The sequence below is a fragment of the Macaca mulatta genome, chromosome 20 (assembly GCF_049350105.2).
Source record: "Macaca mulatta isolate MMU2019108-1 chromosome 20, T2T-MMU8v2.0, whole genome shotgun sequence".
NCBI classification, from domain to species: Eukaryota; Metazoa; Chordata; class Mammalia; order Primates; family Cercopithecidae; genus Macaca; species Macaca mulatta.
The window spans coordinates 67,675,873-67,688,975 of record NC_133425.1 but is presented as its reverse complement, the minus strand read 5'-3'; the positions used below and the strand labels follow the sequence as shown (position 1 = coordinate 67,688,975).

Below are 13,103 nucleotides of genomic sequence, written 5' to 3'. Positions count from 1 at the left end.
CTATGCCCATACTCCCTAATTTGCTATTAAGTTCAGCGGCCATGGAAAACCCATCTGTTATGACCTCCTGCTTATTTAGCAGACATTTGCGGAGACCTGCCTTGTGCCAGGCTAGGATTTAGAGGCAACTAGGACGGGGTCCCTGACCAAGGGAGCACAGAGTGCACTGGGGAGGCACTTATCTAAAAAGTATAACACATGTTGACAAACGGGCAGTAGGGGATGATTAAAAGCTTGGGCATTTGGAAAGTACTTTTAGTGTTGACTTTTTTTTTTTTTTTTTAAACAAATACACAGATAGTACTTATGATGTGCCAGGCACCATTCTATGGACTTTACAAATATTAGCTCATTAATTCTCTCAATAACCTCCAGAGGCTGACACTATTATTTTCATTCTATAGTTGAGGAAACTAATGTACAGAGAGGTTAAGCAATGTTCCCAAGGCTACACAGCTCATCAATGCAGAACCAGGACTTGAACTCACACCATCTTGCTCCAGAGTCCATGCCCTCAGCCACCACATGCTGCTGTCCCTTTAAGCCAGTCCCTGGAAGATGAATGGGATTTGGACAGATAGAGAAAAGGGGAATAGGTGAGAGGAGGACATCAAGGACAGCATTCCAGGTAAAGGGACAAGCTTGCTCAAGGGCACTGATATGTGACCACGTGTGGCCCACAAGGAGAAATCCAGTGGTCAGAGCAGTGGGATAAGAAGGGATGCTGGCTTGGGTGTGAGTGCCAATCTTGGAGGAATGGGCAGAGAAAAAGAACTGGCAAAGAGGGCTGAGAAGGAGCTCACAGAAGGAAAACCAGAGGAGGGGCCTCTCCAAAGGGGAGAAGGAAGATAAATTATGGCAGAGTCCACAGTATCAGCTGCTACAGAAGTTCGAGTAAGATGAGGAAAACCAAGCCATTCTTTTGGAGATTAGGAGCCTCTGCTGTAATAGACCAAAGGGTTCTTCCTACCTGCTGCAAAGATAAGACCAGTTCACTGAGACCATGGTATTGCAGTAAAGAAAGAGTTTAATTAATGCTAGGCTCATCACATGGAAGACAGTTATTACTTAAATCAGTCTCCATATAACTCAGAGGGTAGGGTTTTTAATGGATAATTTGGTGGGTAGGAGGCTAGGGAATGGATGCTGCTGATTAGTTGAGGATAAAATCGTAGGGGTGTAGAAAATGGTCCTTGTGCACGGAGTCTGCCTCTGGGTGAGGGCCATGGGACTGGTTGAGTCATGAGTCATGGGTCTTGGCAGGCAGGCAGGCAGTTGCTAGACTGAAAAAGTCTGAAAAACATCTCAAAAAACCAATCTTAGGTTCTACGCTAGCAACGTTATCTATATGAACAATTGGGGAAGTCACAAATCTTGTGACCTCTTGCTACATGACTCCTAAGCAGTAAGGGATTATAGAAACTATGCCTACATTTTAAGTAGAATTCAGGCTCCTCCCATAATCCTAATCTCCTGACCTTTCGTTAGTTTTATTCAGTCCCTGAGCAAGGAGGGGGTTAGTTTTAGGGAGAGAGTATTATCATCATTGCTTCAAAGTTCAACCATAAACAAAATTCCTCCCTGGTTAGCTTGGTCTATATCCAGGAATGAGTGTGGACAGCCAGCCCATGAAGCTAGAGGCAAGATGGATTCAGCCATGCTTGATTTCTCTCACTGTCATAATCTTTGCAAAGGCGATTTTGCTGCTGACCTTAGTGAACACAGGGTGGGTAGAACAGAGGACTGCAGTTACACTTACTGATGAAGAACTGATGGGAGGAGAGAGTGGTGTGAATGTCTTTCTAGAAGACATAATATAGATATAATAAAGGGAAGAGGGGAGAGAGAGGAAAGAAAGGGAAAGGGAGAGATAGAGAGGGAGTGAAATGGGATGGAAGGGAAGAGAGTGAGCCTAGCTTAGGGTCAGAGGCAGGCGCGAGAGCAGAGAGTTGATGGGGTGAGAGAGAAGTGGGGTTGGGGAGGCAGACCGGATGAAGAAGATCGAGACTCAGAACTTCTCTCTGGCACACCTCAATCTGAGCACATACTCTTTGGGGCACAATGTAATTATTATCTCTTTCAGGCAGTGAAGCATAACATTAAAGGTGCAGTTGCAGGTTTAACACAGGAAGCTTTACAGGAGACCTTAGATCGTGAGGACTTTGAGGGGAAGACCTACGCTTCCTTAATGGAGTACTAGGCAAAGAGAAGGTTCTCAGTGTGTTTGTTGAATGAATAAATGGGTCTTATTTACATTTTTTATTGTGAATATTATGAAAAAAGAACATCGCACTGATTTTAAAACACTTGGAAATACAGTCATAAAAAATGAAAATTTTATGGCCTGCAAGTCATTTCAGGAAATGTTGCAAATACATGCATCCATCCTGCCCAAGGCCTTGAGGTAATAGGGCCATTATAGGATTTCTCACTGGGTCATCAAAAAACTTTCTGCTCCTGTATTCCTGCTACTTTACAGACAGATTCTGTAGTTTATTAAAGGTGGGAAAAATAAATTGTTTCTGAAGCATAGGGTATAGTTAAAGGTGTTAAAAAAATGTAGAACAATTTTACTAGTGTCTTGCCTACTAATTTGGATAAATGTTTATTCTCAAAATGTTCTAGCATTATCTTTCTTCTTCCAGAAAGGTCAGGCACATGCCACTAAAAATACATTTAGTACATTCGAGAATATTTTTCAAGTGATTTATTGGAGCAATGTATGGACTATTTATTTAAATATATATCTTATTTCCAGTAATGCTATAACCTCATTAGAAGCGACTTGGCTCATTGCTTAAGCAAAATGATTTAGCTATTTAGGAGCTCTCCTTTAAAAATAGGCTATTTTCCTTCAACAGTTTACCAGAATTGGGGATCTATTTTTAGAAAAGTACATGAGAATGGGTAAGGTCATAGCCCTGAGCCTGAGGTAATTCCCAGAGAAGTTGTATCTATTGTATGTTCTGGTTCATTTTTCTCCATTCCTGGTTATCCAGTAGGGAGGAATTCTCCACTTGAGGTATGAGGGCATGGCCACCTCTCTGGGGAATTCTGGAATCCTCTGGAGAGGCTCTGTCCTGGCAGGCACCCAGCTAGTAAGGTATTGGGCCTGGTTTTAGCACTGAAAAACTGCTTCCACTCTGGGGACGTGAGAACACGATTTTACATATTGGAAAATGAAATTTGCTAACTACTGAGTGTGCAATGCATAATCCCCACTCTGTAGCTAATACATTCAGATGCTTACAGCATATACATAAGTCATGAAGCAGAATGATCAAATGCATGTGTGTGATCCCCTGCGAGCTGAAACATTACCAACATGTGGCTTCTGAGTGTTTCTCCTTGTGGCATTCCTCTGACCCCTGTCCCTCCCCTGAATTTTGTGTTTATTATTTATCTGTGATTAAAAAATATTTATATCACATATGTATCCTCCTAAGAGGAGGGAGGGAAGGAGAGAGAGGGAGATGGAGGGAGGGAGTGAGGGAAGAATAGACAGGGAAGAAGAGACACACACGTTTGAGAGGAGAGAGAGACAGAATTCCCTCAAATAGTTTCATGTTACTTTAGAAAATACGCACATTCTCAGCTGTTTTGTTTCACCTAATGGTCTCAATTCAACTGTTAGAGGATACTAAATATGTTATTGTACTGAGAAATTTAAAATTTTATTAAATGTATTAAATTTTATTAAAATTTTAAAATTTATTAAATCTAGTTGGTGCACATAGAAGGGAACCGGCAGCTTCATGTACTGTTTGTAGAGTGTGAATTGCCTTTTTTTCTTGAAAGTAATTTAGCAATATGGATGGAACAAAAGTCCTTAAAAAAATACAATTGGCTAAGCAATACCCCTTACAGGATTTTATTCTAAGGGAAGAAGAAAATAAGTATACAAAGATGTTTGTTTAAGGATGTTAACTGCAGGGCCAGGTGTGGTGACTTAAGCCTGTAATCCCAGAACTTTGGGAGGCCGAGGCAGGCAGATCAGGAGATCGAGACCATCCTGGCCAACATGGTGAAACTCCGTCTCTACTAAAATACAAAAAATTAGCCAGGTGTGGTGGTGCATGCCTATAGTCCCAGCTACTCGGGAGGCTGAGGCATGGGAATCACTTGAACCCAGGAGGCGGAAGTTGCAGTGAGCCGAGATCATGCCACCGTACTCCAGCCTGGGTGACAGAGGGAGACTCCGTCTGAAAAAACAAACAAACAAACAAAAAAAAACAAAAGAAAAAGAAAAAGAAAAAGAAGACATAATCTAAATGTCCAAAAGTTATTGGTTAAATAACTATGCAGTGATTTAAAATGATGAAAGAATGTGCATGTTATAGTGAGTGGGAAAAAAGCAGCTATATAATACATAACAATTATATAATAACAACAGTTATATGGATCATCCTATATGGAGGACCATTTTAATTTTTATAAAAATAACTTCTGGCCAGGCATGGTAGGTTGCACCTGTAATCCCAGCACTATGGGAGGTTACGGCGAGAAGATCACTTGAGGCCAGGAGTTCGAGACCAGCCTGGGCAACAGACTGAGACTGTCTGTACAATAAAATAAAAAAAATTACCCGGTAGAATGATGCACACCTGTAGTCCTACCTGCTCAAGAGGCTGAGGTGGGAGGATTGCTTGAGCCCATGAGTTTGAGGCTGCAGTGAGCCATGATGGTGCCACTGCATTCCAGCCTGAGTGACACAGTGAGATTCTGTCTCTATAAATAAATAAACAAATAAATAAATTTATATATATGAAAAAAATTGTGAATGCAAAAACACCAAATCGTATAAACAGGGACAATATTTTAGGTGATTATCATTATTGCTTATCTGTATTTTTTGTCTTTCTAGAAGAGTAATGCATTATTTTATGAAAATGAAAAATAGCTTGTACTAGTCTATTAAAGAGAAAGCTTGGAGATTTTTGATGTGAGCTATACTCCATTATGCATCTGTGGATGGAAAATTTAAAATCATAGATTGATACCTACTATGAAGACCTTTTCTCCCTTGCTGTGCTCTCTGGGGATGCAAACTGACTTTCTATCAGTGTGGAAAAAAAAAAAAGAAATACAATTATACAACCCCCAAATGCATTCTATTGAACAAAAATTCAAACATCTGTATTACCCCAATCATATGTGCCCGGCTCCAGTCTATCAGTATGGCCCATACATACCACTGCTAGCTAAGCACACCTCCCAGTGTTTTCCACAGGGTGGGTTAATATTTCTAGTTCCATTTGTCATTACAACCTCCCCATGAGGTGGGAAGAGTCTATAGTGGCAGGTATGGTAATTATCAAGCCTGCTTTTTTTTTTTTTTTAAATTTGGTAAAAGACTGGTCAAATATTTTCATTTTATAGTCCTCTGGTCTCTTGAAGCGTTTGAAAATAATGGTCAGTAGTTCAGCAAGTTCATTATCTAATTCTCTTACGGTTGGGGAATGTGCATTCTCTGGACCTGCTGATTTACATATTGTACCATGTTTTCAAGTATTCCCTTACCTGGTTTATTTCAACATCTATATTTAAAAGTCTTAATTAGTTCCTAATTATCTATGCTCCCTTTCTTTATGTTTCTTGTTAAAGTCTAGTTTAAAAGAGCAGCTTGGTATCTCTGCCACTCAGAGTCACTGTGAATTTCACTCCCCTTCTCATTTATTAGTTCAGCCACTTCATTGCCAGGCTTCCTCCTCCCCAGCCCGGTTTTTCTTGCCCTGAACCCTTTGGCGGTGTTAACTCATTCTGCTTTCTCTGCGGCTGCTCTTATCTTTCTTTCCTCCATGAGCCTTAGAAAGAGTTGCACATTAGGCCGGGCGCGGTGGCTCAAGCCTGTAATCCCAGCACTTTGGGAGGCCGAGGCGGGTGGATCACGAGGTCAGGAGATCGAGACCATCCTGGCTAACATGGTGAAACCCCGTCTCTACTAAAAATACAAAAAACTAGCAGGGCGTGGTGGCGGGCGCCTGTAGTCCCAGCTACTTGGGAGGCTGAGGCGGGAGAATGGCGTGAACCCGGGAGGCGGAGCTTGCAGTGAGCCGAGATCACGCCACTGCACTCCAGCCTGGGAGACACAGCGAGACTCCGTCTCAAAAAAAAAAAAAAAAAAAAAAAGAGTTGCACATTTTATATATATATATATATATATATATATTTTTTTTTTTTTCTTTCTTTCTTTTTTTGGCTCTTCCTCATCCTTTTTCTATTTCCGCAGTGGGCTTTCTTCCACCCTTAGATCTTTTCAAGATTCTTTGTTAAGTAGTTCATTACATTTTTTATTCAAGGCATCCTAGGCCTTTGTGGCTTAACTGTTATTTGAAAACTTTGTGCCCTTGCCTGTAGTGCTATCTGCATTTCTTAATTCACCCAAATTGGATTTCTGAAAATCTCTGAGCTTGAGCAAGTTCCTTAATGTTTTTAAATGCAGAGATCAGGTCATATCATCTGGGCAGTGGTATCTTGTGGTCACTAGTATCAAAGACCATTCATGGGAGGGAGAGAATTGGTAGAGATGTGAGGTCACTGTTCATGCTTTGGGCAGGATATAGACATTTTCAGACCCAAATCCATCCTCGACAAAGCAGCTAAGGCACTGTTGGTGTTCCAGGTTGTTGACATTAAACTTGGTTTCCTGGGCAGAGAACACACCTCAGAAGGCAGGCCACTTGCTGTTTAAAAATCCATACTTGGCCGGGCGTGGTGGCTCACACCTGTAATTCCAGCACTTTGGGAGGCTGAGACGGGCGGATCACGAGGTTAGGAGATTGAGACCATCCTGGCTAACATGGTGAAACCACGTCTCTACTAACGATACAAAAAATTAGCCGGGCATGGTGGCGGGTACCTGTAGTCCCAGCTACGCAGGAGGCTGAGGCAGGAGAATGGCATGAACCCGGGAGGCAGAGGTTGCAGTGAGCTGAGATTGTGCCACTGCACTCCAGCCTGGGTGACAGAGCAAGACTCCATCTCAAAAACATAAAATAAAATAAAAAATAAAATAAAAATTAAAAAATAAAAATAAAAAATAAAAATCCATGCTTAATAAAGGCTGCTCAGGAGTTCCTCTTTCTGGCTTACATTAGTTAATGGCATGAGAACAAGTGCTAGATTTTGCACTCATCAGTTTAGATGCATCAATCCACAGTGTTCCTTCATTCTGTTTTTGACAGTTCGTGGATGTGGGGATCTGCAGGTAAATATGTGATTTGAGACAGCTTCCCTTCAGTCTGCAGCAGCCGTGAAGGCTTGCTGTTCAGGTCTCCCTTGACAAAGAACTTGCACCAGGCAGTGCACTTAGTGGACAGCCTCCAGTTGTCAATGTCTCCAGGGCAGCTTCCGCTCAATGACTGGGTGCAACGATGGCACCAGGGCCCATGTTTTCTGGCCAGTGCAGGACTCCTCAATAGGTGATCTTTGCACCAGATTGTCCTGTTGGGCTGGTCAAGCTGTTCTCCGAGCCACACTGCAGTCTGAGTCTCCTCCTACCTCATCTTCCTTCCTTCCCCCTCTCCTTTTCACAGATGTCAGACCTGCACTGAAGTCTGATGGCTTTCCCTGTCTGCTTCCGCTCCCTCTCCCCTTTATCTTTCACTAAATCTCTTGCACTTCTAACGCCATCTCAGCATCTGCTTCTTGAAGGACCTGAACTGACACAAGAACCCAGCCCCCCTTTAACCTTGCTAACCCCTCCTGCCTCCCCCATCCATCCTGCCTGCATGAGCCCAGCTATACACTCTTTTATGTTACTTTATGGAAAACTCAAATGCTACAGAGTCACTGAATACATTCCAAGCTAAGTAAAAAACGGACCTGGATGTTGTCTCCAGTTTGGGATTGCTGTATGTACTACTACTCTCATTCATTAATGTGGTTAATTGATCTTGTTACAGTTTGATCACATTGGAGCCCTCTCAGGGAAAAGCTTGTACTTAAACCTCAGCAGCACTAGGTGATGCTGCTGTCCCACACAAAGGCTGCAGCCTGAGCTAGGCTTGGCTAGGGCCATCCTGGGCTGGGGGTCCTGCCTTTCCTTGGCTGAGTAGGGCCCGCAGGTCTGCAATCCACTCCAGAATCTGAAAAAGTCATTTCTGTATCCATGAGTCTGGACTCTAGAAAAGCATGTAAGTGTGTTAAATCTCTCTCTCTCTCTCTCTGAGCTTACAGAATGTGTGTGTGTATGTTGTGTGTGTGTGTATGTTGTGTGTGTGTGTGTGAGAGAGAGAGAGACACAGACAGACAGAGAGAGACAGACGGACAGAGAGAGACAGAGAGAGAGAGAGAGAGAGAGAGAGAGAGAGAGAGAGGAGTTTTCAAAAACTCTTGAACTGATTCAGAAACTAACTCTGGTTGCTCTAATTTCTCCAGGTGCACCTGAGTCCACCTTACATGAATGCTCACACTTTTGGATCCACAGAACAACTGAAAGTTCAGCAACCCCACCTCCTGCTCCCAGATACAGGAGAAAAAACAATACGAATGGTATTGACACCAGAGTCTTTATCTAGAATTCTTCCAAAGAGTTGTGTGTCCGGGCAACATTCATTTGTGTTAGACAAATAGAGTACCGGGTACGGGGGCTTCTTCTGTGCTTGATGTCTTCTCCGTAGTACAGAACAGGCACTTCCCTGGCCGGGTTTCTTTCTTTAACACTGCCATCTTTGATGCTGCCTCCCCCAACCTCTGACGTGTGCAGTTAGCAATCAGTAAACATAAGACCTGTCTTGTAAATCCTCATATGTGAAGCTGCTGAGTGGGACTAAAAATCTAACCCTGCATTTCATTCCCACCCCAGAGAGTGGTATCTGTTCTACATGCACAGCACTCCTGTTGTGGAGCAGCTGGGTAGGCACATTGGTTAATCTGAGTTGAAGAAGTTATTTTCTTACATAGGGGATGACTATTTGGTTGCATAGAGAATACATTCATATTAACGAGACTGAATTCATCCGTGCCTCCACTGGGGAATCTCAGGACCACAACCATCAATCCACTCTAATATTGCCCAATCTCTTGTCCCATTCTGCACCTATAATGGTTAGGAATTTCCCAGAAGACTCCTGGCCCAATGCCTTATAGAGAGACATTAGGAGTATGTCAGCAAGATAATTTTTGAAAGATAGCTCTAATATTGCTGATAGGCTCCACAATCCAAGTGCAGTGTGACTTACATTTGCTTGATTATAAGAATACAGATTCCCAGGTCTCTGCCCTGGAGACTCTGACTCAGTTGGTCTGAGGTCCCCTTGGGAATACGCATTTTAAACAAGCAGCCCAGTGACTCTTATGATCAAGCAAGTCCAGGAAACACTGACCCTCTGTACAAAGTGGGTTCCAGCTACAAACCAGTGAATGAGTCCTATCAGACTCAACAGAAGCCACAATGCAAAAAAAGATCACGGAGATTTTAATAGCCAGAAAAAGAACCATCTGTGAGTCATGGGACGCCCTCACCAGGTAATTGGGCACCTATGGTCATTGCAGCCACCTGGAAGCTTCTGATAGAGAAAGCATTGGGGAATCTTTTATTAACATATTTAATGTGCTTGACTAAGGGAAAAAGAGTATGAGAAGCCAGGAGGCCTTGTTAGCCTCCCTGCATCATGCATGGCGAAGAAATAATGCTTTCTTTCTCAGGAGAGGTTTAGTTTAACCCTTGGCTGCCTTTCTCCAGGGAGAAGCCAGCGGGCATATACACACTTAAATAGTAGTCTTCCTAAAAGGGCTGGGCGTCCCTGGGGCTCCATGGGCAGTGTCTGGGAGGAGTACAGAGAAAGCCATATGGAACTCTGTCATGGACAAGGTTATGACTTCCTCGAGAGAGCAGTCTGCCACGTTATGTCCCCGTCTGCCCTCCTCCTCCACTGGGGTCAGCCTTGGAATCCCCAGGGACCCCAGAATATTGACCCACCCAGTGAGAGCTCCCTCCACCCCTTCTTTGTGGCTGAGGGGAGAGTGCAGCTCTCTCCCTGCTGAGGATTGACTAAGATGAAGTGCAGAACCTCAGCGAGAAGCTGAAATTGGAGCCATGTGCCTCAGAGGGTCAAATGGAGACTCTGCTCTGCAGGTTTTTAGGGCCACTTCTGTCACTCTGCATCCAGTGCGATATCACATCTGCACACCGAACCACAGCAGCTGAGATTCCAACTTGTCACCTCCCTGACAAAGTTGGCCACCCCATGGCACATGTTTTGTTTGGCGGCAACAGCTGAGTGAAAACGCAGCATTCCCTTCTTGTCGGCAGATAAATCATTCTTCGTTGGGGGCACCTTTTTGTTTTCTATCCCTGAAAGAGTCTGGGGGTGGCTTTTCTTTTCTTTTCGCCTTTTTCATAAATAAATATTTTAACTGGAAATTTCCAAGCGTATGACAGGCCTAGAATGTGAACTTGAATGTACTGTAATAGAAATCATCAGTTGCCATGGCGACGTGTTCCAAGAGCAGCTCGCACCGAGTCACGTGAGCGGAGAGTGCTCAGTAATACTAACACATCAGAGAGCGGGGCCACTTAACCTCAATCGCTTCCAGCTATTGTGCAGAATGCAATTGAATTTATTCCTAATTTCTGCCAGTGCTAAGGAACAAAATTTCCCTGCAGATTTTAATCTTACTCAGGCAGTCCCAGCCAGTGCTCTCAGACACTGTTCAGCACCAATATTCAGCAGGGCTACTCACCCACTTTACAGCTCTATTTTCTTATTCTTATTTTAAATAATAGCTTCCTTCTCCCTGCTGGATCCCGCACATCTCCCTGCCCTGGGGAGAGTTGCCCTCCTCCTTTCCGAATGGCTGCACGGTTTCTCTGACTCCGTCTGCTAATGCAAGCAACACAGCTTTCATAATAATACCAATTAAAAAATGACAGGTCTCCACTTTTAGCAGTAGTTTTTTCTCCCCCCACCCCAAACCTGTGCTGAAATATAATTCCCACCAGTTTTGGGCTATACCTGGAGATGACACAATTAACAGCCCCATCATAATAAGGCAAGCCTGTGGATCAGTGAATGATGGAATCATAGTGTGTATTTTCAGTCCCTGTCACAGTCACATTCCCTCCACCCCCACCCACCCCAACCAGGAGAGCAACACAGACTACCAGGAGGTACGGCCGCCGATCACAGAACACTCATTTCAAGAGCTTATCAGCTCCTATGAAGGCTGATAAATCAGAACCTCTCATATGGACAGTCTCAAGTTAGCAGCGTCATCGATCTCCCCTGCACCTTTTAAGTTATTTGTCTTATTCACTTCCAAAGATGATATCAGAGATGCCAAATGAGGCTTTGTTTTCTGTGCTCTTGCGCTGCCTAGGGTGAGTGGCTGTGTTGTTGCAGGGAACTAGGAAGCATGCTTCCAGGGCTCAGCCCTTTGTTTCCAACCCAAGGTCACCTCTCCCCTGCCGGTTCAGGTGTTGTCAGCAGTCCGCCTGTGTTCTGAGGCAGGGGGCAGCATCTTCCGTGGCTGACAGCCTTTGCATGGCCCTAGCCTTCCATTGACCTCCCTGCTTTATGAATGTCACTTTTAAGAAGACGAAAGACCTGCTTGAAGAGCTAAATGAAGACAATGCAGAGCCCAGTTCTCAGAAAGTCCATGTTGAAGGTCATGCAAAAGGAAAATTAAAAATGTGGCCGGGCACAGTGGCTCACACCTGTAATCCCAGCATTTTGGGAGGCCGAGGCAGGCGCATCGCCTGAGGTCAGTAGTTCAAGACCAGCCCGGCTAACATGGTGAAACCCTGTCTCTACTAAAAAGACAAAAATTAGCTTGGCATGGTGGTGCATGCCTGTAGTCCCAGCTACTTGGGAGGCTGAGGCAGGAGAATCGCTTGAACCCAGGAGGTGGAGGTTGCAGTGAGCCAAGATCATGCCACTGTACTCCAGCCTGGGAGACAGAGCAAGACTCCATCTCAAAAAAAAAAAAAAAAAAAAAGGTAGGGAGATTATTGGAAAGCTCTTTTCAGAGAAAAAAAAGGGGGGGGGTTATTTTCTGCAGTGACTTCCTTTAGCAGGTTGGTTCCTCTAGTGGGAGGGGGAAACGTAGTTGCAAATCACTTACTCAGCTAGTACCAAGCCATTGTTCTAATGCTGCACTGGAATAGGAAATGTGGAGAGAAGTCAAGAAGAGAGGGAATGGCAGCGTGGAATTAGGATGGGGCTGCTGGTGGTCAGAGCTGACTCTACATAGAGAGCTTGGTAACTATGGAAATCTTCATGGAGCCTGGGAGTGAAAAGCAGCCTGAGAGGAAATGAAGGGAAGCGTTGTGGTGAATTTTATGTCAGCAGTTTGAGTGTGACATTGGGATCTGGAGGGAGAAAACTACACAGCAAGCTGTGGGTAGCACACAAGGCTCTGTGCCCGCCCTGCTGGGATGGAGCCTCTGAGCAGCCTTTGCCAAACAGGCTCAATCTATTGTCACCTGTCCCCAGAGCAGGGGAGCAGGGTGACTTCAGGTAGAGCCAGCCCTCTGACTCCTATCAGGGACTTCAACCCAGCGCAAGCTCCCTCTGGCTAGGATGGGCGAAGCACTGTCCTTTAACTGGCAGAGTAAACTGTCCAGCTGTTCAGGAAACAGAGTATATTTTCTAATCGAAATTGGTTTGATTTATACTGGAGCAGAATTTCCACATTTACTAGTCTAAAATACTTGCTGATCCTCTTACCAGAGCTGTTTAGGCCATTAGTGCCCTGGAAGGTTCTGGGAGGACATCTAATCTGCAGTGAAGCAATGGCCCTGTAGACAGAGTGGCCTTCTGGAACATTTCCACACACAGAGGTACATTTCTGGAGACCACTGAGCCTCATGGCCTCCTACAGAGGAAAGACAGTGAGAGAATGTCAGGAAAAAGCAGGAGCATTTTATTCCTGATGAATTTCATTAAAGGGAAGGACAATCTGTGCTATTATGCTAATATCTGCAATAGCAATTTTATTACGTTCGTTAATCTACAGTCAAGGAATAACATTATTACAATTCTTACAGCTTTTCAAAGTACTTTCATAACTATTACCTTATTTCAACTGCATGGCAACCCTGTGATGTAGGTAGGTGCATTTTAAAGATGAGACAATTTGGATCTAGAAAGGTCGGGGCT

General features: G+C 44.0%; 1 protein-coding gene across 17 annotated transcripts in view; it reads right to left on the bottom strand.

The window, feature by feature from the left end:
* PMFBP1 (polyamine modulated factor 1 binding protein 1) overlaps positions 1-13,103 on the bottom strand; it is a 262,936-nt gene that overhangs the window by 75,751 nt on the left and 174,082 nt on the right. For 4 of the 17 annotated variants that reach the window (XM_077984485.1, XM_077984486.1, XM_077984487.1 and 1 more), the window contains one exon: positions 4,617-4,728. The exons of 9 other annotated variants lie outside the window; for them this stretch is intronic. In XM_077984485.1, coding sequence (XP_077840611.1) covers positions 4,617-4,728 — 112 coding nt within the window. Of the gene's footprint in view, positions 1-4,604; positions 4,729-12,671; positions 12,820-13,103 lie in introns of all 17 variants that reach the window. 4 more of the 17 variants (XM_077984489.1, XM_077984497.1, XM_077984491.1 and 1 more) reach the window with 2 other exon arrangements.